Source organism: Chlamydotis macqueenii, chromosome Z (assembly GCF_036417535.1).
Source record: "Chlamydotis macqueenii isolate bChlMac1 chromosome Z, bChlMac1.mat, whole genome shotgun sequence".
NCBI classification, from domain to species: Eukaryota; Metazoa; Chordata; class Aves; order Otidiformes; family Otididae; genus Chlamydotis; species Chlamydotis macqueenii.
Window position 1 is genome coordinate 84,060,162 of NC_141593.1, and position 24,258 is coordinate 84,084,419.

The following is a 24,258-nucleotide window of genomic DNA, read 5'->3' on the forward strand; positions in this document are numbered from 1 at the left end:
GGCCCCACCCCCGTTGCCACGGTGCAGCCCCACGTTGCTAACGGGCGTGTCCGACCACCTCACACCTCTCTCCAGATGCGCGTTCCCATTGCCTTGGAGACCACAGTGTGAGTGGCAGCAGCCATGGTGAGAGCAGGGCCTGAGCTTGTCCTGGGCCCAGCCCTGGGGAGGGAGCCCCTCAGCGCCATGCCCAGGCCTGTGATGCTGCTCCCGAGCCCTTCTTTTGGGTACGGGCATTCTGGGCTTCGCTTTGGGCCAGCAGTGGCTGGGTATGAGCCGTGGCTGTGCTGGAGGCTGTCAGGGGCTTCCAGGCCCCTTCCACGGACCCTGGCTCCCTGTCCCCCTCCTCACCCTGTCCCAGCCATGAGAGCAGGGACATTTGGTGGCCTGGGCTGCTGTGGGAGCTCTGAGCAGCACAGTTTCTTCCCAGCACCTGAGCCATGCACACACCTCGTGTGTTTTGCTTTCTCTCCTTAGGCACCCAAAAAGAAAGGCGGGAAAAAAGGGGAAGAAAGCAAAACTCCAGCAGTGGTGGATGCTTTGTCCCCGCAGGAGATGAGCAAGGAGCAGGTGAGAGAGCCCTCATCTTCCACACCAGTCCCGCTTAGGAAGCCCAGCTCAGCACCTGGCTCCGGCAATGACAGGTGGCGGAGGGTGACAGAGACAAGCAGCTGAGGATCATTTCCCTGCCTGATGGCCAGCTGTGCTGGTGAGGGATTCTCACTGGTCCTGGAAGGAGCAGCCCCCTCGTCCCATCCTCCCTTCTGCTGGTCCGGCCCACTCTGCTCTCCAGCCCTGTGCCCTCCCTGTCTTCTCCCCGACTCCATAACTCCGGCAGCCTGCTCAGCCAGCTGATGGCTCAGCTGGGAGCTCTGTGATGGCAGCCTGCTGTGCTCTTGCTCGCGGCGCCCTCAGTTGCTCCAAGTCCCCTTGTTTTGCCCAGTGTCCTACCAACAGAGGAGCAGATGGCCCTGGGCTGGGGACCTTGCTCCTTGGGAAAGATCTTGCACATCTCAGAGCAAGCAGCATGCCCAGGTGGCCAAGAAGGCCTACAGCATCCTGGATTGTCTCAGAGAGTAGCCAGGATAATTAGGGCAGTGATCGTCCCCTGTAGTCAGCACTGGTGAGGCCGCACCTCCAGTGCTGTGTTCACTTTTGGGCCCCTCACTGAAAGAAAAACATTGAGGTGCTGGAGCACACCCAAAGGAGAGCAACGACGCTGGTGAAGGGTCTGGAGCCCGAGTCCTGTGCTGGAGAAAAGGAGGCTGAGGGGAGATCTTAGTGCTCTCTACAACTACCCGAAAGGAGGTTGGAGCAGAGAGGTTGTGGGTCTCTTCTCCCAAGTAAGAAGTGGTAGGGTGAGAGGAAACCACCTTCACCCAAAGGGTTCTCAAGCATTGGAACAGGCTGCCCAGAGAAGCAGTGGAGTCACCACCCCCAGAGATATTTAAAAGGCACGCAGATGTGCTGCTTAGGGACATGGATTGGTGGTGGCCTTGGCAGTGTTGAGATAACGGTTGGACTCAGTGATATTCAAGGTCTTTTCCAACCTAAACGATTCTATGATTTGATTCTACAAATCAGTAGTATTTAGGCACCTGGGAATGGTGTTACTCCTTTTCCAGGGGCTGATGGGTTCTGTCAGGCCCTGGGCAACCCCCACAGTCCCCAGATGTCCCTGTGTCAGGGCCCGTCCCCTTCTCTCCTGCGCGCCTCCATCCCATTGATGGCCACTGTGGCCTGCCAGGTTTGTGACATGGCTTGCCACGGGTGTCTTGTGGAGGTGTCTGTCTGAGGCCTCTTTTTTCCCCTCCCTGGCTCTTCCCCTTGGCTTTGCAGCTGGAGAAGCATGTTGCGCGTCTGCGGGAGGAGCTGGACCGGGAACGGGAAGAGCGCAACTATTTCCAGCTGGAACGTGACAAGTTTCACAGCTTCTGGGAGATGACCCGCCGGCAGCTGGAGGAGCAGAAAGCAGAGTTGCGGAAGAAGGAGTGGGAGATGAAGGAGGCGGAGGAGCAGCAACAAGTGGAGCTGAAGGTGGGAGGGCAGGAGGCTGGGAGATGTTGTGAGTGCCCCAAGCTCTGTCTGAGCCTTGGGCAGCTCTGAGGAGGTGAGGGAAGGGCTAGAGGAGGAGAAGCTGGGTGAGATGCAACCCAGACGCGTCACAGATAAAAATCCCAGGTCCACATGTCTCCTGCAGAAGCCCCTCACCCAGTCTGTAGCTTGTCTTTAGGTTTACAAGCAGAAGGTGAAGCACTTGTTGCACGAACACCAAGAAAACCTCACCGAGCTGAAGGGGGAGGGCACCCTGTCCGTGAAGCGGGCCCAGAAGGATCACTGGGCCCAGGAGATGGAGCTGAGGAAGGACATGCGTTCCATGAAAATGGAGCTGAAGGAGCAGGAGCTGGCCAGTGAGGAGGCACTGAAAAACATGCACCTGGTAGGTCCCTGGCCGGGCCGGAGCCATGTATGAGCCGTGTGCATCTGCTGCAGAGGGAGGTGGTGGGGCTGCGGAGAAGGGCTTCCTGGGGCTCCCAGCTCCTGCGAAATCCCCCTCCTGCAACGGAGAGCTGTGAGAGCTGCTGGAGAACCCATGAGCTGCCGTGTGCAGAGATAACGTGGGACTGGCACCACAGCAGGGGCCTTTCCCAGGGAGCAGGAGGGAATCCTTCAGGATGCAGCTGCCTGAGGATTTGATTATGTGTCTCTGACATGTAGCTTCTCCCTAACAGAAACAAGAGGAGGAGATCACCCAGCTGCACAACAACTTTGAGAGACAGGTGAAAGGTGAGTCCGTGCGCGTAGCTCCTGCGTGACCTCCCTTTGTCAGTGTGCCAGGGGAGGCTTCTCCGAGCTCTGCTGTGCTGCCGGGCTCCGTGGCAGAGCCTCGAGCAGAAAGGGGGATGGGTTTCCCTCCAGTTCTGGCTTGTTTTCCCCGAGTTCTGGACAGTTTTCCCCAAGTTTCCAGAGGGTGCAGGCAGGGCGCCTGTTGCTCTGCTCTCCGTGGTCCCAGTGTAGCTGCTCCGCACACTGGTGGCAGCTGTGGTGACACTGCTAACAAGTGTCTTGAACTCCAGTGATGCCACAGTGGCACACGCCACTCTGGCACCTCACCTATTAATGGCACTGGGGCATGTTACGTGCGATCTCCAGGAGGTCCTCACTCAGCTCTCTGTGTGCTCCCCCAGAGATCAAGGCCAAGTACACCAACAAGATGGAAGTGCTGCGGGACGAGCTTGACTTGTGTAGAACGACCGAGGTCCACAAAGTGGAGGAGGGGAAGAACACCCAGATTGATGAGCTGATGAGGAACCACGAGAAAGCCTTCCGTGACATCAAGGACTACTACAATGATATGCGTGACAAAAACATGGCGCTCATAGACTTGCTCAAGGTACTGCCTGCCCCCCTGCCTCAGCCTGCCTGGCCTGCAGTGTCACCATTCCAGCAATGGACCGCTCCTGTGAGGATTTCACCCAGGTCTGGCCGGTTCCCAGGCGGCCGTGTGGGTGCTGCTACTCTCCCGAGGGTCTGCTGCCATTCCAGGAGTGAAGCTCTTGAGCACAGGGTCTTGCTGGGCCAGCAGCAGGAGGGTGTCCGGAGGGTTGGGGAAGCCCTGAGGACCTGGGCAGCCCCCAGGAGTTGGCACTTGTGTTTCCAAGAACAGGAGCAGATGGAGGAGATGAAGAAGAAAGGGAATCGCTTGGAAAAGGAGAAGGCACGTGTGCTGCTCCAGAACAAGCAGCTGAAGGAGCCCCTGCAGCAGGCCCGCGAGCAGCTGTCTGAGCTGCAGAAGAAGTTGGCCAACTATGACAAGGACAAGGAGGCCCTGAGGGTGAGTGCCAGCCCTGTCCTCTCCCCAGTGGCCCTGGCTCTGTCCTGGAGGCAGCCGCTCAGCAGTGACCTCTGCCACTCGGCTTGGCCAGATCCCTGAGCAAAGTCCTCCGAGTTCCTTTGGGCTTCGCTGGGTGCTTGTACGATCTCAAATGGCACTCCGGTAGCGAGAAAGTAGAGTCGCCTCCACAGCAGAGAGGAAAGGGTGTTGGTGCGGGTACTGCTTCTTTTTTCTCACCCATTTCTCTTTGCTGGTCACTCTCCTGCCTTGCCCGAACGTGTCCCCCACACCTCCCAGAGAAACCTGTGCTTTTTAACTGCCCCTTCCCACTCGCAGAACATCAGAGCCCATCTGAAACTCACCCAGAAGGAACTGAAGGCTCTTCAGTGGGAACACGAGGTCCTGGAGCAGAGGTTCAGCAAGGTGAGAGCTGCAGATGGGTCTGGGCATCCCACTTCCCTCTCCAAAACCCTGGCCCCTCCGCAGAGGGCTGGTCATGGGGACTGAGCAGAGAGTTTGTGCTTAGCCAAGGGCTTTCAGAAGATCTGATCCAGAGCCCTGAGATAACTGCTACTTCCAGTGAAGCTTCTCACAGCTTTGGCATCTTCCACTCAGCTCAGCAGACAGGCCTGGCCTTGTACTTGGCTAAGCAAGCGCGCACGCTCAGGTAGTCCCCTCCCAGCCAGGGAGCCACTGGCTGCAGCAGCAGTTCTGGAGCAGAGCTGTGGCGAGGGATTGTCATGGGTCAGCACCCCCGGTGGGAGCTCGCTCCCTCCTTCTGCTGGCATTTGGGGGTTGCTTCCCTTGTTTGCCATGCGGGAGTGGCTCGGGATGAGTCCCATTGTCTGAGTTCTCCCAGACTCAGCCTCTCCCCCTCCCAGCGAAGATAAATCTCTGGAGGCAAGAAGAGAGCTTGTTTGTAATTAGCAGAAATCCTCAGGAACAGGAAGACTGGTCTGAGGCCTTGTTATCGATCCATCATGAAGGCAGCAACATATTAATTGCATTCCAAAATAAGCTGTGGTGGAGAAATTGTGTCCTAATTAGGACACTTCTTAACCAGCTGTGAGCCAGGGACTCCTGCCAGCTGCGAGGAGAGGAGAGACCCTTGTGTGCTGTGGGGCCCCCTCTGAAGTGTAAACCAGTGCCCATCCAGCCATTCTGCTGTCAGAGGTGTCTCGGGCCTGGAGGGGAGGCGAGAGCAGAAGTGTGGGTGCTGAGGGAGTGCCAGCCATGAAGGGAGGGAGGGAGAGAAGCTGTGCTCCAGCACCTGCCTTCCTGTGGGCTGCAGGTGCCATGGGGAATGGCCAGGCCGTGGCTGGAGCAGGCAGGGCCAAGCCACCAGACCTGTCTGGTGCTGGCCCGGGGTTGCCGCCAGCCCGGGTGTGAAGGCACGCTGTCTTTGGGAGCAGGTGCAGGCGGAGCGAGATGAGCTCTATCAGAAGTTCACCCAAGCCACAGAAGAGGTGCAGCAGAAGACGGGCTTCAAGAACTTGCTCCTAGAGCGCAAGCTGAAAGGGCTCCTCAGCATGGTGGAGAAAAAGGATGTGGAGCTCAGTGAGGCCTTTGCAGCCTCCAACCTCGACCCGGATGCCCTCTTCTTGGTCTCCAGCAAGCTGGAGGTACTGTGTGGGGCCCGGTGAGGGCTGGCCTTGGAGGGCAGAGGCTGCCTTATGGTGAAAGCTGACCCTGAGCCATGCAAGCCCTCGTCCTCCGTGGCTGAAGCTGCCATGTCACTCATCCATGTCCCTCACCTCTGCCTGGGGCTGGCTGTCCCTGGCAGTTCTGGCTGGAAGGACATAGAGCGGTGGCCACCTGTCAGGCTGTACTGCAAGCTAAGTCCTGCTGCCAGCTCGGCCGCTGCGCAGCAGCTCCTCTGTGCACTCTGTCACACTGCTCACACCTGTGGCACAGCCGCCGTGTCCCCAGGGCCGTGTAGCTGTTGCCTGATGCACCATCTCCCTTTGCAGGACTTGGTCAGTTCGAAGAACACCACCATCAGGCAGCTGCAGCTGCAGCTAGCCCAAGTCTGCAAGGTGAGGGAAGGGGATGAAGCTTCCCTGAGCCCTGCAGGTCAGGGCTGGGGCCTGGTGGGTGCTGGCTGTGGCTTGGTGGGGTGGAAATGGGAATTTCTACTCCAAGCCTTGCACCAAGTGGATGGAAGGGAACTTCCAGCAGGCCGGCTGAGCTGCTTCATGGCCTGGGCAGGAGCCAGCCCAGGCTGCGGTTTCCCCTGCAAAGGAAGGCATTTTGGGGTCCTCTCCATGCAGGGAGGTGCAGAGCGTCCATGGCAAGGCAGGGAGGTGCTGGGCTGGAGCTCGGTATCAGGCTGAGCATGGGACGCTTCTCTTGCAGGCACACAATGACATGCTGCACACGTTGGAGGCCAAGCTGAGAGCCTTTGGGATCCCCGTGGACAACCTGGGCTTTAAGCCACTGGCGAGCCCCGTGCTGGGGCAGGTGCTGGGACAGGGCCCTGCGGGACTCATCGCTGTGCCCTCCTGGCGCCAGCTGGCGCGAAGGGACCCGCTGTGCCGTGCAGGGCCTCATTGGTGCTCCGCGACAATAAACAGAGCCCAGTGAGCCTTTGGCTCACTGTAGTCACATAGGGTAAATTTTGTATGAAATCTATGTGCCCTTAGAGGGAACACGGAGTCTCAGAACTGCTACAACATCTCGTTTGTTAGCAGTTAGCCCAGCATGTCTGGGGTGATTAAGAAGAGTGGTAGAACAAAGGCAGGCCTCAAACCCCAGCTGTGAAGATAGGCCCTGAGCCATCACTTTGGAGCCAGAAAATCAAGGAAAACGCGACCTTCCCAAGACCACGGATGGAGATTTTAAGGAAGGGTTCCGCCAGAGAATTTGAGGAGGGCCCACTCTGACAACCCCCAAGACCACCAGAAGACCCTTGACTCAAAAGACTGAGCATGCACAAGTGGGTGGGGAATATTACAATGGTTTCCAGGAAAACTGATGATTATGTATTAGTGTTCAGGGAATTATTAATGATGATGTATGAAATCACTAAATAGATTCTGTCCAGATTTTCAGACCGGCATGTATGCTGGGTGGAAGGATCCCCCGTGCATCCAGCGCTGCAACAAAGAATGCTGCTTCTTAATGCTATATTGCTGTTCAGGAGTTTGATTCCCGATTTTGGTGACACAGCTACTGGAGAAATGAGGGAAAAGGTCATGCCAGCATCAGTCCCTGCGACCACTGACTCACCAACCCTCTACTTCATTCCTACCACTGATTTAAAAGAAATGGGGGGAGTAACAGGACTGAGTGCGCGTAGGAATTGACGGGCCGGGCGAGGAGACTGGAACCAATCATTCTATAGAATAGTAATGCACATGTATTCGAAAGCTGAATCTGTAAAGGCTTTTTGTTCAAATACACTGCAGAGGGTCCCACTTGGTGTGATCCATTTGTGGGAGACTGTAGTGGATGGGAATATGAGCAAGTGTATCGATGTAAGCAAATGCAGCAAAGTGAGTAATGCGGATGGGAATAGGGGTGAATGTATCAAAGCAAACAGGACCTGAGCACAATGGGCAAAGCGAGAGTACATGCTGAGAAGCAACAGTGTGAAGAAGTACGTGATGAAGAACAATGCTACAACGTCAATCAAAAGCGTGAAGCAAATTGGACAAATAGTGGGGTGGTAGAGATCGTGCTAATAGTTGCCCTATAGGAATAGAGATCGTAGACAAAGAGCATCCAGGTAAAGAGTATAAAACACTGCTGTAAAAATAAACTTTGGCCTTTTGGGCTCACTTGCTGTCTTGCCCGTTACTCTGTCCCACCAATATGCCACAGATGGCGCCCAAACAGGGACGCACTTAAACTTCAAAAGGAACAAGGACGGAAACTCTGAAGAGGCTTGAACAAAGCCTGCACTGGTGGCATAGCCCAGTTGAACCAGAGGCCGGAATCCAGAAACCGGGATTGAGGATCCACACATCAGAAAGCGCGCTCATCACTTGCATACAGGTGAGCAACTGGGAATCATGGGAGGGAAAATATCCTCAGATGAGATGCAAAGCATTGATGTAATGGGAAAAATGCTGAAAACGCAGGGCAGGACTGTTACCAGCCCACAGTTAATGACTTTATTAGAGTGGATTCGTGAAAATCATCCGCAATTTCCTGCAGACGGGACTTTTCAAATAGAGGCTTGGGAGAAAGTGGGCACAAGCCTTCAAAAAATCGCTGCAGCAGCTTTTTGCAGCCAAGCTTGCAAAAACTTAGCCACTTGGGTACAAATCATGCTAACCCTCGACAATGTTTCAACAGAGTCTACTAATTCTTCTTTGCCTGAGGCGTCGGCATCTCCATTACCAGACCCTCAACCTGTAAGCGTGTCCCCCTGTAACAATGGCATCTCCCCAGAAACTGGTTGGGGGGAGGGATTAGCACAGAGAACTCCGTGCCGCGGGTCGGGGCAGAAAACTCCGTGCTGTATTCCTGTTCCCCTGCAACCTGCACTTGTACACCCTGCTTCCACGCTTTTACCGTCGCTGTCGTCACCACAGTCTCGCGTGCCAGATTTGCCTCGGGTTTCACCTATCAATTCTTTTCCTGATACTGCGCTTGCTAATAACGAAACCTCTCTGGAGGTAGATGTATTTAATGTGGGTTCAAAAGACTTTGAAAAGAAACCTGATCTGTTCCCTCCTCCGTGAAATGTGAATGTTAGTCATGCAGCTGTGAATGTTGAAATGTGTGGTATCTGGGAAGAGCGTAAAAAAGAGGCAATGCAGAATGGTGACTGGCAAACTGTTTTAGCCTGTCCAGTTATGTATCAAGCTAATCAGCAGCTGGTTTCGCAGCCTCTCAGTTATGATGCTATAAAGGAGCTGCGACGGACAGTAAAGAAGGGAGGGATACATTCTTCTTTTACTACACCCTTACTTGAGGCAAAAGCAGAGTCGTATACTCTGGATCCACATGATTGGAAATTGTTAATGAAAATGGTGTTAACACCTACACAGTCCATGATTTTAAAGAAGGATGTACTGTGCAAAGTATTACAAAATTTAAATCAACAGATTCCAATAGGATATGAACAACTGGCAGGAGAAAATGCTTATAGTAACTCGCTCCTGCAGGCACAGTTCCCGAGAGAAGCGTATGCTCAAATTAGACATATTGCTCTTAGGGCAGTGAGAAAAATCCCAGCATCAAAAGGCGAAGGACCTCAATCTTTTGTTAAGGTGCTGCAAGGAGCTAATGAGCCATATGCAGATTTCATAGATCGTCTGCAAGCTACTTTCGAGCAGCAGTTCGACAATGATGATGCAAGAGGGATGTTGCTATTACAACTGGCTGTTGAAAATGCTAACAATGATTGTAAGCATGTACTGCAACCTATGAAAAACCATAATCCCTCTTTGGCTGTGTAGTAGTTCAGCCCCGATCGGGACCAGACTACGCAGTCTCTCTCTCATTCCCCCCACCCTCCGAGAGAATAGGGAGAGATAATATAAGGAAAAACAGCTCGAGGTTTGAGATAAGGACAGGGAGAAATCCTTAAAGTTACCGTTACGGGCAAAACAGACTCGACTTGGGGAAAAACACTCATTTATTTCTAAAACTAGCAGGAGAATGAGACAGGGAACAAGATAACCTCCCCCCACCCCTCCCTCTTCCCGGGCTTAACATTTTCTCTACTACCTCCTGTTGCCTTTGTTGGCGTGGCGACCTGGTTCAGGAACGGCACGGCGACCAACCCCAGGCCGCTCGGTCCATCAGCTCGCTGACACCAGTGTGGTGGACGGCAAATGGCGTTTATTGAGGGGTAACACGACCTTATATAGCTTAGGTTTACAACGTTATTTCCGTCTGCTTGCATCACAAACTGACCGCTATTGGTCATCAGGAGAGAGACCCTATCTTTCCGTACAGCGCGATATCTTCCGGTCGCCAGACCCTAGCTACCCACATTTCCCCCCTCCCTATGCGTAATTAAATTGATCAAAATATCACAGTCTTTTCCCATTCGAATGCAAACGATTTTGACTGGCCTCATGGAGAGGGAGGCAAAAGAAAAAAAGCGTCCTTTCAAATCCGGAGCAGCAAGCCAAAGTGGTTCAGGTGTCATCACAGTCAGCAGGGCGTATGGATCCGCCACTGCTGGGTAGAGGTCTTCTTACTTTCCGTACGTCCAGTCCCAACGATATCTTTCCAGTGAGCAAGTACACAACCTAAAGGGCTTTTCTTTAATGTTCCTCCACTCTGACCTCCTCCCATATTTACTGATTCATTCTCTGATCCTGTCTTTACTCCGTGTCCAGCAACTCAGTTGCTGTACCACCCCTTCCCCAGAGTTTGAGGGGTGCTGCCACTCCCCCAGAATCCGACTGGGCGACTACTTCCTCTCTTCCCTCAGCCCGACTTCCTCTTTCCAGCGTACACATACACAACCCTCTCTTTACTCACCTAGAACACTCGAAATTCCAGCTAAACACTGCTCACAACTTTTCATTGCAGCACTTACTTGCACTCTGGAACAAACACAGGTTTACAAGAGGTATCGCGGTGTAAAGGATACCATTCAGGGCCATCGGGGTCCCACTACAAGGGAACAAAGAAATCTACAATGACAGAACACAATAAATTCGTACCGCAACTACAAAGACGCACTTTGGATCCAGTTCAAGAATACGTACACCGTGATCTCGGATAAAAACATACTAAACGTATAGTTAAGTTAGTTCAAATATTCTGTTCTTGTTCTACGTTTTACAGCAATCGTAAAGAATATATATATCTTAAAATAGTTGTTACCTTAAAAAGATCGATTAACGGCACTTTGTGAGTAGGCGTAAAAGCGAAGGCAAGCCTAATACTGTTAGTAAACCTGAGTGAAAATACTGTGTAATCATCTCGCGATAGCGAGTGTAAGGCACGCTGGGCGGATGGTAAATGGGGAACGATTAGGGATAATTCTAAACAAACAGAACCTTAAAGCAATTGTCGGTGTTCCATGCGTTCCACTAACATGACGTTAACCGTCTCTAATCGGCTCTTGACAAACGACACGAGTCTGTTTAATATACAGGGTCCGAAGACCAATGCTAACACGATCATTGTGACTGGCCCTCCCAGGGTAGATACCAGGGTGGTTAACCACGGTGTGGCGAGTAAACCCTTTGTCCCCCGTCTGCCACCCGGACCGGGAACGCCAGCGTGGCTGTTGGGACCCAATCCGCACAGGCAATCTTTATTTCCCTCCAATCCGTGAGAGGAACTCCTTCCCCTCGCGATTCCTTTTTATTTTGGCTGGGGATATTTTTGCTTTTAATTTTATTTACCCTCGTGTCCTCCTCCTCTGAGTCTGAATCGGTTACGAGCCGCTCGCCCCAGCTCGCGGCTGTTCCGGAGTCGGAACTCGACTGACTGGTTACTTCCGGGTTCTGATGCCTGTTTGTTGGGCGCCGCCTACTTCCTTGGTGGGCGGGCCGTTCCCTCCCCCTTGGCTTGTCCCTCCGTTTTGGTTCGCCCCGCCTTCTGCTCGGCGGGCCGCTCTGATTGGCTGTCGGCGCTTCACTCACACTCCCCTCCCCTCCCCGGTCGCCCCCACCACTCTTCTCCTTCTTGTCCTCCTGCCCTTCACCTTTGTGTGCGCTTCTTAGCTCGAGCGCTTCTTCTTTGTTCCCACCGGGGACATCTTCGCCCCGCCCTCCCCCCGGGGTTCGGCGCCATTATGAGGCGCATAAGGTGGTGGTCTCGCCCGGGCTTCAGCGCCCCTGGCTTCCTCAGTTAACCCACCCCAGAAGGACAGTGCGCGCTTCTGTGCCTCCGTAATCGGGTCAGGGTTTGGGGACTGAGGGGGCGAGGGGTTCAGGGGTAGAGGGGGCGTGTCGCCCTCTTGTAAGTTTTTGGACTCCGTGGAATCACCGCCGTTTGGGGGGTGCGGAGTCTGCGTAGCTGCCCCGACTCCCAATTTCGGAGTGACTAACAAACAGTCCCTTGCCGCCCTCCAGGTTTCCTGCTCTTGTAAGGCCTTCTGCAGGGCCTGTACGACTTTCCCCCACGACTTAAGGTTTTTCCCGCTACCCGAGGACATCGTCTCCTCGGCTAATGCTTTAGTGCATTTATCCCACACTTCAGGGTGGAGAATATCCACCGGCTGGTCAATGACCCCAATTTGTAAAAGCCTCGCAACTGCGACAGTAAAATCTTTGGGCTTACAATCAATACCCCACTGCTTATGTAATTGTGATACGACCTTCACAAGGGCTTCCATCCTCCTTGTTGGTCCGGGAGCGTCCTCCCCGCCGGGCTGGTCCTGCCGCTCCGGCCGCCGTTCACCCGTCCAGGCGACTTCCCGGGTTTCGGCACCACTTGTTGCCTTTGTTGGCGTGGCGACCTGGTTCAGGGCCTGGACTAGGCCCCACCCCCGTTGCCACGGTGCAGCCCCACGTTGCTAACGGGCGTGTCCGACCACCTCACACCTCTCTCCAGATGCGCGTTCCCATTGCCTTGGAGACCACAGTGTGAGTGGCAGCAGCCATGGTGAGAGCAGGGCCTGAGCTTGTCCTGGGCCCAGCCCTGGGGAGGGAGCCCCTCAGCGCCATGCCCAGGCCTGTGATGCTGCTCCCGAGCCCTTCTTTTGGGTACGGGCATTCTGGGCTTCGCTTTGGGCCAGCAGTGGCTGGGTATGAGCCGTGGCTGTGCTGGAGGCTGTCAGGGGCTTCCAGGCCCCTTCCACGGACCCTGGCTCCCTGTCCCCCTCCTCACCCTGTCCCAGCCATGAGAGCAGGGACATTTGGTGGCCTGGGCTGCTGTGGGAGCTCTGAGCAGCACAGTTTCTTCCCAGCACCTGAGCCATGCACACACCTCGTGTGTTTTGCTTTCTCTCCTTAGGCACCCAAAAAGAAAGGCGGGAAAAAAGGGGAAGAAAGCAAAACTCCAGCAGTGGTGGATGCTTTGTCCCCGCAGGAGATGAGCAAGGAGCAGGTGAGAGAGCCCTCATCTTCCACACCAGTCCCGCTTAGGAAGCCCAGCTCAGCACCTGGCTCCGGCAATGACAGGTGGCGGAGGGTGACAGAGACAAGCAGCTGAGGATCATTTCCCTGCCTGATGGCCAGCTGTGCTGGTGAGGGATTCTCACTGGTCCTGGAAGGAGCAGCCCCCTCGTCCCATCCTCCCTTCTGCTGGTCCGGCCCACTCTGCTCTCCAGCCCTGTGCCCTCCCTGTCTTCTCCCCGACTCCATAACTCCGGCAGCCTGCTCAGCCAGCTGATGGCTCAGCTGGGAGCTCTGTGATGGCAGCCTGCTGTGCTCTTGCTCGCGGCGCCCTCAGTTGCTCCAAGTCCCCTTGTTTTGCCCAGTGTCCTACCAACAGAGGAGCAGATGGCCCTGGGCTGGGGACCTTGCTCCTTGGGAAAGATCTTGCACATCTCAGAGCAAGCAGCATGCCCAGGTGGCCAAGAAGGCCTACAGCATCCTGGATTGTCTCAGAGAGTAGCCAGGATAATTAGGGCAGTGATCGTCCCCTGTAGTCAGCACTGGTGAGGCCGCACCTCCAGTGCTGTGTTCACTTTTGGGCCCCTCACTGAAAGAAAAACATTGAGGTGCTGGAGCACACCCAAAGGAGAGCAACGACGCTGGTGAAGGGTCTGGAGCCCGAGTCCTGTGCTGGAGAAAAGGAGGCTGAGGGGAGATCTTAGTGCTCTCTACAACTACCCGAAAGGAGGTTGGAGCAGAGAGGTTGTGGGTCTCTTCTCCCAAGTAAGAAGTGGTAGGGTGAGAGGAAACCACCTTCACCCAAAGGGTTCTCAAGCATTGGAACAGGCTGCCCAGAGAAGCAGTGGAGTCACCACCCCCAGAGATATTTAAAAGGCACGCAGATGTGCTGCTTAGGGACATGGATTGGTGGTGGCCTTGGCAGTGTTGAGATAACGGTTGGACTCAGTGATATTCAAGGTCTTTTCCAACCTAAACGATTCTATGATTTGATTCTACAAATCAGTAGTATTTAGGCACCTGGGAATGGTGTTACTCCTTTTCCAGGGGCTGATGGGTTCTGTCAGGCCCTGGGCAACCCCCACAGTCCCCAGATGTCCCTGTGTCAGGGCCCGTCCCCTTCTCTCCTGCGCGCCTCCATCCCATTGATGGCCACTGTGGCCTGCCAGGTTTGTGACATGGCTTGCCACGGGTGTCTTGTGGAGGTGTCTGTCTGAGGCCTCTTTTTTCCCCTCCCTGGCTCTTCCCCTTGGCTTTGCAGCTGGAGAAGCATGTTGCGCGTCTGCGGGAGGAGCTGGACCGGGAACGGGAAGAGCGCAACTATTTCCAGCTGGAACGTGACAAGTTTCACAGCTTCTGGGAGATGACCCGCCGGCAGCTGGAGGAGCAGAAAGCAGAGTTGCGGAAGAAGGAGTGGGAGATGAAGGAGGCGGAGGAGCAGCAACAAGTGGAGCTGAAGGTGGGAGGGCAGGAGGCTGGGAGATGTTGTGAGTGCCCCAAGCTCTGTCTGAGCCTTGGGCAGCTCTGAGGAGGTGAGGGAAGGGCTAGAGGAGGAGAAGCTGGGTGAGATGCAACCCAGACGCGTCACAGATAAAAATCCCAGGTCCACATGTCTCCTGCAGAAGCCCCTCACCCAGTCTGTAGCTTGTCTTTAGGTTTACAAGCAGAAGGTGAAGCACTTGTTGCACGAACACCAAGAAAACCTCACCGAGCTGAAGGGGGAGGGCACCCTGTCCGTGAAGCGGGCCCAGAAGGATCACTGGGCCCAGGAGATGGAGCTGAGGAAGGACATGCGTTCCATGAAAATGGAGCTGAAGGAGCAGGAGCTGGCCAGTGAGGAGGCACTGAAAAACATGCACCTGGTAGGTCCCTGGCCGGGCCGGAGCCATGTATGAGCCGTGTGCATCTGCTGCAGAGGGAGGTGGTGGGGCTGCGGAGAAGGGCTTCCTGGGGCTCCCAGCTCCTGCGAAATCCCCCTCCTGCAACGGAGAGCTGTGAGAGCTGCTGGAGAACCCATGAGCTGCCGTGTGCAGAGATAACGTGGGACTGGCACCACAGCAGGGGCCTTTCCCAGGGAGCAGGAGGGAATCCTTCAGGATGCAGCTGCCTGAGGATTTGATTATGTGTCTCTGACATGTAGCTTCTCCCTAACAGAAACAAGAGGAGGAGATCACCCAGCTGCACAACAACTTTGAGAGACAGGTGAAAGGTGAGTCCGTGCGCGTAGCTCCTGCGTGACCTCCCTTTGTCAGTGTGCCAGGGGAGGCTTCTCCGAGCTCTGCTGTGCTGCCGGGCTCCGTGGCAGAGCCTCGAGCAGAAAGGGGGATGGGTTTCCCTCCAGTTCTGGCTTGTTTTCCCCGAGTTCTGGACAGTTTTCCCCAAGTTTCCAGAGGGTGCAGGCAGGGCGCCTGTTGCTCTGCTCTCCGTGGTCCCAGTGTAGCTGCTCCGCACACTGGTGGCAGCTGTGGTGACACTGCTAACAAGTGTCTTGAACTCCAGTGATGCCACAGTGGCACACGCCACTCTGGCACCTCACCTATTAATGGCACTGGGGCATGTTACGTGCGATCTCCAGGAGGTCCTCACTCAGCTCTCTGTGTGCTCCCCCAGAGATCAAGGCCAAGTACACCAACAAGATGGAAGTGCTGCGGGACGAGCTTGACTTGTGTAGAACGACCGAGGTCCACAAAGTGGAGGAGGGGAAGAACACCCAGATTGATGAGCTGATGAGGAACCACGAGAAAGCCTTCCGTGACATCAAGGACTACTACAATGATATGCGTGACAAAAACATGGCGCTCATAGACTTGCTCAAGGTACTGCCTGCCCCCCTGCCTCAGCCTGCCTGGCCTGCAGTGTCACCATTCCAGCAATGGACCGCTCCTGTGAGGATTTCACCCAGGTCTGGCCGGTTCCCAGGCGGCCGTGTGGGTGCTGCTACTCTCCCGAGGGTCTGCTGCCATTCCAGGAGTGAAGCTCTTGAGCACAGGGTCTTGCTGGGCCAGCAGCAGGAGGGTGTCCGGAGGGTTGGGGAAGCCCTGAGGACCTGGGCAGCCCCCAGGAGTTGGCACTTGTGTTTCCAAGAACAGGAGCAGATGGAGGAGATGAAGAAGAAAGGGAATCGCTTGGAAAAGGAGAAGGCACGTGTGCTGCTCCAGAACAAGCAGCTGAAGGAGCCCCTGCAGCAGGCCCGCGAGCAGCTGTCTGAGCTGCAGAAGAAGTTGGCCAACTATGACAAGGACAAGGAGGCCCTGAGGGTGAGTGCCAGCCCTGTCCTCTCCCCAGTGGCCCTGGCTCTGTCCTGGAGGCAGCCGCTCAGCAGTGACCTCTGCCACTCGGCTTGGCCAGATCCCTGAGCAAAGTCCTCCGAGTTCCTTTGGGCTTCGCTGGGTGCTTGTACGATCTCAAATGGCACTCCGGTAGCGAGAAAGTAGAGTCGCCTCCACAGCAGAGAGGAAAGGGTGTTGGTGCGGGTACTGCTTCTTTTTTCTCACCCATTTCTCTTTGCTGGTCACTCTCCTGCCTTGCCCGAACGTGTCCCCGACACCTCCCAGAGAAACCTGTGCTTTTTAACTGCCCCTTCCCACTCGCAGAACATCAGAGCCCATCTGAAACTCACCCAGAAGGAACTGAAGGCTCTTCAGTGGGAACACGAGGTCCTGAAGCAGAGGTTCAGCAAGGTGAGAGCTGCAGATGGGTCTGGGCATCCCACTTCCCTCTCCAAAACCCTGGCCCCTCCGCAGAGGGCTGGTCATGGGGACTGAGCAGAGAGTTTGTGCTTAGCCAAGGGCTTTCAGAAGATCTGATCCAGAGCCCTGAGATAACTGCTACTTCCAGTGAAGCTTCTCACAGCTTTGGCATCTTCCACTCAGCTCAGCAGACAGGCCTGGCCTTGTACTTGGCTAAGCAAGCGCGCACGCTCAGGTAGTCCCCTCCCAGCCAGGGAGCCACTGGCTGCAGCAGCAGTTCTGGAGCAGAGCTGTGGCGAGGGATTGTCATGGGTCAGCACCCCCGGTGGGAGCTCGCTCCCTCCTTCTGCTGGCATTTGGGGGTTGCTTCCCTTGTTTGCCATGCGGGAGTGGCTCGGGATGAGTCCCATTGTCTGAGTTCTCCCAGACTCAGCCTCTCCCCCTCCCAGCGAAGATAAATCTCTGGAGGCAAGAAGAGAGCTTGTTTGTAATTAGCAGAAATCCTCAGGAACAGGAAGACTGGTCTGAGGCCTTGTTATCGATCCATCATGAAGGCAGCAACATATTAATTGCATTCCAAAATAAGCTGTGGTGGAGAAATTGTGTCCTAATTAGGACACTTCTTAACCAGCTGTGAGCCAGGGACTCCTGCCAGCTGCGAGGAGAGGAGAGACCCTTGTGTGCTGTGGGGCCCCCTCTGAAGTGTAAACCAGTGCCCATCCAGCCATTCTGCTGTCAGAGGTGTCTCGGGCCTGGAGGGGAGGCGAGAGCAGAAGTGTGGGTGCTGAGGGAGTGCCAGCCATGAAGGGAGGGAGGGAGAGAAGCTGTGCTCCAGCACCTGCCTTCCTGTGGGCTGCAGGTGCCATGGGGAATGGCCAGGCCGTGGCTGGAGCAGGCAGGGCCAAGCCACCAGACCTGTCTGGTGCTGGCCCGGGGTTGCCGCCAGCCCGGGTGTGAAGGCACGCTGTCTTTGGGAGCAGGTGCAGGCGGAGCGAGATGAGCTCTATCAGAAGTTCACCCAAGCCACAGAAGAGGTGCAGCAGAAGACGGGCTTCAAGAACTTGCTCCTAGAGCGCAAGCTGAAAGGGCTCCTCAGCATGGTGGAGAAAAAGGATGTGGAGCTCAGTGAGGCCTTTGCAGCCTCCAACCTCGACCCGGATGCCCTCTTCTTGGTCTCCAGCAAGCTGGAGGTACTGTGTGGGGCCCGGTGAGGGCTGGCCTTGGAGGGCAGAGGCTGCCTTATGGTGAAAGCTGACCCTGAGCCATGCAAGCCCTCGTCCTCCGTGGCTGAAGCTGCCATGTCACTCATCCATGTCCCTCACCTCTGCCTGGGGCTGGCTGTCCCTGGCAGTTCTGGCTGGAAGGACATAGAGCGGTGGCCACCTGTCAGGCTGTACTGCAAGCTAAGTCCTGCTGCCAGCTCGGCCGCTGCGCAGCAGCTCCTCTGTGCACTCTGTCACACTGCTCACAGCCGCCGTGTCCCCAGGGCCGTGTAGCTGTTGCCTGATGCACCATCTCCCTTTGCAGGACTTGGTCAGTTCGAAGAACACCACCATCAGGCAGCTGCAGCTGCAGCTAGCCCAAGTCTGCAAGGTGAGGGAAGGGGATGAAGCTTCCCTGAGCCCTGCAGGTCAGGGCTGGGGCCTGGTGGGTGCTGGCTGTGGCTTGGTGGGGTGGAAATGGGAATTTCTACTCCAAGCCTTGCACCAAGTGGATGGAAGGGAACTTCCAGCAGGCCGGCTGAGCTGCTTCATGGCCTGGGCAGGAGCCAGCCCAGGCTGCGGTTTCCCCTGCAAAGGAAGGCATTTTGGGGTCCTCTCCATGCAGGGAGGTGCAGAGCGTCCATGGCAAGGCAGGGAGGTGCTGGGCTGGAGCTCGGTATCAGGCTGAGCATGGGACGCTTCTCTTGCAGGCACACAATGACATGCTGCACACGTTGGAGGCCAAGCTGAGAGCCTTTGGGATCCCCGTGGACAACCTGGGCTTTAAGCCACTGGCGAGCCCCGTGCTGGGGCAGGTGCTGGGACAGGGCCCTGCGGGACTCATCGCTGTGCCCTCCTGGCGCCAGCTGGCGCGAAGGGACCCGCTGTGCCGTGCAGGGCCTCATTGGTGCTCCGCGACAATAAACAGAGCCCAGTGAGCCTTTGGCTCACTGTAGTCACATAGGGTAAATTTTGTATGAAATCTATGTGCCCTTAGAGGGAACACGGAGTCTCAGAACTGCTACAACATCTCGTTTGTTAGCAGTTAGCCCAGCATGTCTGGGGTGATTAAGAAGAGTGGTAGAACAAAGGCAGGCCTCAAACCCCAGCTGTGAAGATAGGCCCTGAGCCATCACTTTGGAGCCAGAAAATCAAGGAAAACGCGACCTTCCCAAGACCACGGATGGAGATTTTAAGGAAGGGTTCCGCCAGAGAATTTGAGGAGGGCCCACTCTGACAACCCCCAAGACCACCAGAAGACCCTTGACTCAAAAGACTGAGCATGCACAAGTGGGTGGGGAATATTACAATGGTTTCCAGGAAAACTGATGATTATGTATTAGTGTTCAGGGAATTATTAATGATGATGTATGAAATCACTAAATAGATTCTGTCCAGATTTTCAGACCGGCATGTATGCTGGGTGGAAGGATCCCCCGTGCATCCAGCGCTGCAACAAAGAATGCTGCTTCTTAATGCTATATTGCTGTTCAGGAGTTTGATTCCCGATTTTGGTGACACAGCTACTGGAGAAATGAGGGAAAAGGTCATGCCAGCATCAGTCCCTGCGACCACTGACTCACCAACCCTCTACTTCATTCCTACCACTGATTTAAAAGAAATGGGGGGAGTAACAGGACTGAGTGCGCGTAGGAATTGACGGGCCGGGCGAGGAGACTGGAACCAATCATTCTATAGAATAGTAATGCACATGTATTCGAAAGCTGAATCTGTAAAGGCTTTTTGTTCAAATACACTGCAGAGGGTCCCACTTGGTGTGATCCATTTGTGGGAGACTGTAGTGGATGGGAATATGAGCAAGTGTATCGATGTAAGCAAATGCAGCAAAGTGAGTAATGCGGATGGGAATAGGGGTGAATGTATCAAAGCAAACAGGACCTGAGCACAATGGGCAAAGCGAGAGTACATGCTGAGAAGCAACGGTGTGAAGAAGTACGTGATGAAGAACAATGCTACAACGTCAATCAAAAGCGTGAAGCAAATTGGACAAATAGTGGGGTGGTAGAGATCGTGCTAATAGTTGCCCTATAGGAATAGAGATCGTAGACAAAGAGCATCCAGGTAAAGAGTATAAAACACTGCTGTAAAAATAAACTTTGGCCTTTTGGGCTCACTTGCTGTCTTGCCCGTTACTCTGTCCCACCAATATGCCACAGATGGCGCCCAAACAGGGACGCACTTAAACTTCAAAAGGAACAAGGACGGAAACTCTGAAGAGGCTTGAACAAAGCCTGCACTGGTGGCATAGCCCAGTTGAACCAGAGGCCGGAATCCAGAAACCGGGATTGAGGATCCACACATCAGAAAGCGCGCTCATCACTTGCATACAGGTGAGCAACTGGGAATCATGGGAGGGAAAATATCCTCAGATGAGATGCAAAGCATTGATGTAATGGGAAAAATGCTGAAAACGCAGGGCAGGACTGTTACCAGCCCACAGTTAATGACTTTATTAGAGTGGATTCGTGAAAATCATCCGCAATTTCCTGCAGACGGGACTTTTCAAATAGAGGCTTGGGAGAAAGTGGGCACAAGCCTTCAAAAAATCGCTGCAGCAGCTTTTTGCAGCCAAGCTTGCAAAAACTTAGCCACTTGGGTACAAATCATGCTAACCCTCGACAATGTTTCAACAGAGTCTACTAATTCTTCTTTGCCTGAGGCGTCGGCATCTCCATTACCAGACCCTCAACCTGTAAGCGTGTCCCCCTGTAACAATGGCATCTCCCCAGAAACTGGTTGGGGGGAGGGATTAGCACAGAGAACTCCGTGCCGCGGGTCGGGGCAGAAAACTCCGTGCTGTATTCCTGTTCCCCTGCAACCTGCACTTGTACACCCTGCTTCCACGCTTTTACCGTCGCTGTCGTCACCACAGTCTCGCGTGCCAGATTTGCCTCGGGTTTCACCTATCAATTCTTTTCCTGATACTGCGCTTGCTAATAACGAAACCTCTCTGGAGGTAGATGTATTTAATGTGGGTTCAAAAGACTTTGAAAAGAAACCTGATCTGTTCCCTCCTCCGTGAAATGTGAATGTTAGTCATGCAGCTGTGAATGTTGAAATGTGTGGTATCTGGGAAGAGCGTAAAAAAGAGGCAATGCAGAATGGTGACTGGCAAACTGTTTTAGCCTGTCCAGTTATGTATCAAGCTAATCAGCAGCTGGTTTCGCAGCCTCTCAGTTATGATGCTATAAAGGAGCTGCGACGGACAGTAAAGAAGGGAGGGATACATTCTTCTTTTACTACACCCTTACTTGAGGCAAAAGCAGAGTCGTATACTCTGGATCCACATGATTGGAAATTGTTAATGAAAATGGTGTTAACACCTACACAGTCCATGATTTTAAAGAAGGATGTACTGTGCAAAGTATTACAAAATTTAAATCAACAGATTCCAATAGGATATGAACAACTGGCAGGAGAAAATGCTTATAGTAACTCGCTCCTGCAGGCACAGTTCCCGAGAGAAGCGTATGCTCAAATTAGACATATTGCTCTTAGGGCAGTGAGAAAAATCCCAGCATCAAAAGGCGAAGGACCTCAATCTTTTGTTAAGGTGCTGCAAGGAGCTAATGAGCCATATGCAGATTTCATAGATCGTCTGCAAGCTACTTTCGAGCAGCAGTTCGACAATGATGATGCAAGAGGGATGTTGCTATTACAACTGGCTGTTGAAAATGCTAACAATGATTGTAAGCATGTACTGCAACCTATGAAAAACCATAATCCCTCTTTGGCTGTGTAGTAGTTCAGCCCCGATCGGGACCAGACTACGCAGTCTCTCTCTCATTCCCCCCACCCTCCGAGAGAATAGGGAGAGATAATATAAGGAAAAACAGCTCGAGGTTTGAGATAAGGACAGGGAGAAATCCTTAAAGTTACCGTTACGGGCAAAACAGACTCGACTTGGGGAAAAACACTCATTTATTTCTAAAACTAGCAGGAGAATGAGACAGGGAACAAGATAACCTCCCCCCACCCCTCCCTCTTCCCGGGCTTAACATTTTCTCTACTACCTCCTGTTGCCTTTGTTGGCGTGGCGACCTGGTTCAGGAACGGCACGGCGACCAACCCCAGGCCGCTCGGTCCATCAGCTCGCTGACACCAGTGTGGTGGACGGCAAATGGCGTTTATTGAGGGGTAACACGACCTTATATAGCTTAGGTTTACAACGTTATTTCCGTCTGCTTGCATCACAAACTGACCGCTATTGGTCATCAGGAGAGAGACCCTATCTTTCCGTACAGCGCGATATCTTCCGGTCGCCAGACCCTAGCTACCCACATTTCCCCCCTCCCTATGCGTAATTAAATTGATCAAAATATCACAGTCTTTTCCCATTCGAATGCAAACGATTTTGACTGGCCTCATGGAGAGGGAGGCAAAAGAAAAAAAGCGTCCTTTCAAATCCGGAGCAGCAAGCCAAAGTGGTTCAGGTGTCATCACAGTCAGCAGGGCGTATGGATCCGCCACTGCTGGGTAGAGGTCTTCTTACTTTCCGTACGTCCAGTCCCAACGATATCTTTCCAGTGAGCAAGTACACAACCTAAAGGGCTTTTCTTTAATGTTCCTCCACTCTGACCTCCTCCCATATTTACTGATTCATTCTCTGATCCTGTCTTTACTCCGTGTCCAGCAACTCAGTTGCTGTACCACCCCTTCCCCAGAGTTTGAGGGGTGCTGCCACTCCCCCAGAATCCGACTGGGCGACTACTTCCTCTCTTCCCTCAGCCCGACTTCCTCTTTCCAGCGTACACATACACAACCCTCTCTTTACTCACCTAGAACACTCGAAATTCCAGCTAAACACTGCTCACAACTTTTCATTGCAGCACTTACTTGCACTCTGGAACAAACACAGGTTTACAAGAGGTATCGCGGTGTAAAGGATACCATTCAGGGCCATCGGGGTCCCACTACAAGGGAACAAAGAAATCTACAATGACAGAACACAATAAATTCGTACCGCAACTACAAAGACGCACTTTGGATCCAGTTCAAGAATACGTACACCGTGATCTCGGATAAAAACATACTAAACGTATAGTTAAGTTAGTTCAAATATTCTGTTCTTGTTCTACGTTTTACAGCAATCGTAAAGAATATATATATCTTAAAATAGTTGTTACCTTAAAAAGATCGATTAACGGCACTTTGTGAGTAGGCGTAAAAGCGAAGGCAAGCCTAATACTGTTAGTAAACCTGAGTGAAAATACTGTGTAATCATCTCGCGATAGCGAGTGTAAGGCACGCTGGGCGGATGGTAAATGTGGAACGATTAGGGATAATTCTAAACAAACAGAACCTTAAAGCAATTATCGGTGTTCCATGCGTTCCACTAACATGACGTTAACCGTCTCTAATCGGCTCTTGACAAACGACACGAGTCTGTTTAGTATACAGGGTCCGAAGACCAATGCTAACACGATCATTGTGACTGGCCCTCCCAGGGTAGATACCAGGGTGGTTAACCACGGTGTGGCGAGTAAACCCTTTGTCCCCCGTCTGCCACCCGGACCGGGAACGCCAGCGTGGCTGTTGGGACCCAATCCGCACAGGCAATCTTTATTTCCCTCCAATCCGTGAGAGGAACTCCTTCCCCTCGCGATTCCTTTTTATTTTGGCTGGGGATATTTTTGCTTTTAATTTTATTTACCCTCGTGTCCTCCTCCTCTGAGTCTGAATCGGTTACGAGCCGCTCGCCCCAGCCCGCGGCTGTTCCGGAGTCGGAACTCGACTGACTGGTTACTTCCGGGTTCTGATGCCTGTTTGTTGGGCGCCGCCTACTTCCTTGGTGGGCGGGCCGTTCCCTCCCCCTTGGCTTGTCCCTCCGTTTTGGTTCGCCCCGCCTTCTGCTCGGCGGGCCGCTCTGATTGGCTGTCGGCGCTTCACTCACACTCCCCTCCCCTCCCCGGTCGCCCCCACCACTCTTCTCCTTCTTGTCCTCCTGCCCTTCACCTTTGTGTGCGCTTCTTAGCTCGAGCGCTTCTTCTTTGTTCCCACCGGGGACATCTTCGCCCCGCCCTCCCCCCGGGGTTCGGCGCCATTATGAGGCGCATAAGGTGGTGGTCTCGCCCGGGCTTCAGCGCCCCTGGCTTCCTCAGTTAACCCACCCCAGAAGGACAGTGCGCGCTTCTGTGCCTCCGTAATCGGGTCAGGGTTTGGGGACTGAGGGGGCGAGGGGTTCAGGGGTAGAGGGGGCGTGTCGCCCTCTTGTAAGTTTTTGGACTCCGTGGAATCACCGCCGTTTGGGGGGTGCGGAGTCTGCGTAGCTGCCCCGACTCCCAATTTCGGAGTGACTAACAAACAGTCCCTTGCCGCCCTCCAGGTTTCCTGCTCTTGTAAGGCCTTCTGCAGGGCCTGTACGACTTTCCCCCACGACTTAAGGTTTTTCCCGCTACCCGAGGACATCGTCTCCTCGGCTAATGCTTTAGTGCATTTATCCCACACTTCAGGGTGGAGAATATCCACCGGCTGGTCAATGACCCCAATTTGTAAAAGCCTCGCAACTGCGACAGTAAAATCTTTGGGCTTACAAT

At 54.0% G+C, this 24,258-nt stretch overlaps 2 protein-coding genes across 2 annotated transcripts; both read left to right on the forward strand.

Annotated features, from left to right (window-relative positions):
- Positions 1-483: 483 nt before the first annotated feature.
- Positions 484-6,529, forward strand: LOC147596474 (dynein regulatory complex subunit 4-like). The gene is made up of 11 exons (XM_086771426.1): positions 484-570; positions 1,840-2,037; positions 2,234-2,440; positions 2,733-2,787; positions 3,189-3,394; positions 3,668-3,835; positions 4,172-4,258; positions 5,248-5,457; positions 5,806-5,871; positions 6,191-6,366; positions 6,478-6,529. Exons 1-11 carry the CDS (start codon positions 556-558, stop codon positions 6,527-6,529), a joined length of 1,440 nt encoding a protein of 479 aa, XP_086627552.1. The 5' UTR covers positions 484-555.
- A 6,186-nt stretch (positions 6,530-12,715) lies between these two features.
- Positions 12,716-18,750, forward strand: LOC147596475 (dynein regulatory complex subunit 4-like). Its single transcript, XM_086771427.1, has 11 exons — positions 12,716-12,802; positions 14,072-14,269; positions 14,466-14,672; positions 14,965-15,019; positions 15,421-15,626; positions 15,900-16,067; positions 16,404-16,490; positions 17,480-17,689; positions 18,027-18,092; positions 18,412-18,587; positions 18,699-18,750. The coding sequence occupies exons 1-11, from the start codon at positions 12,788-12,790 to the stop codon at positions 18,748-18,750; spliced, it is 1,440 nt and encodes a 479-aa protein (XP_086627553.1). The 5' UTR covers positions 12,716-12,787.
- Positions 18,751-24,258: the final 5,508 nt, after the last annotated feature.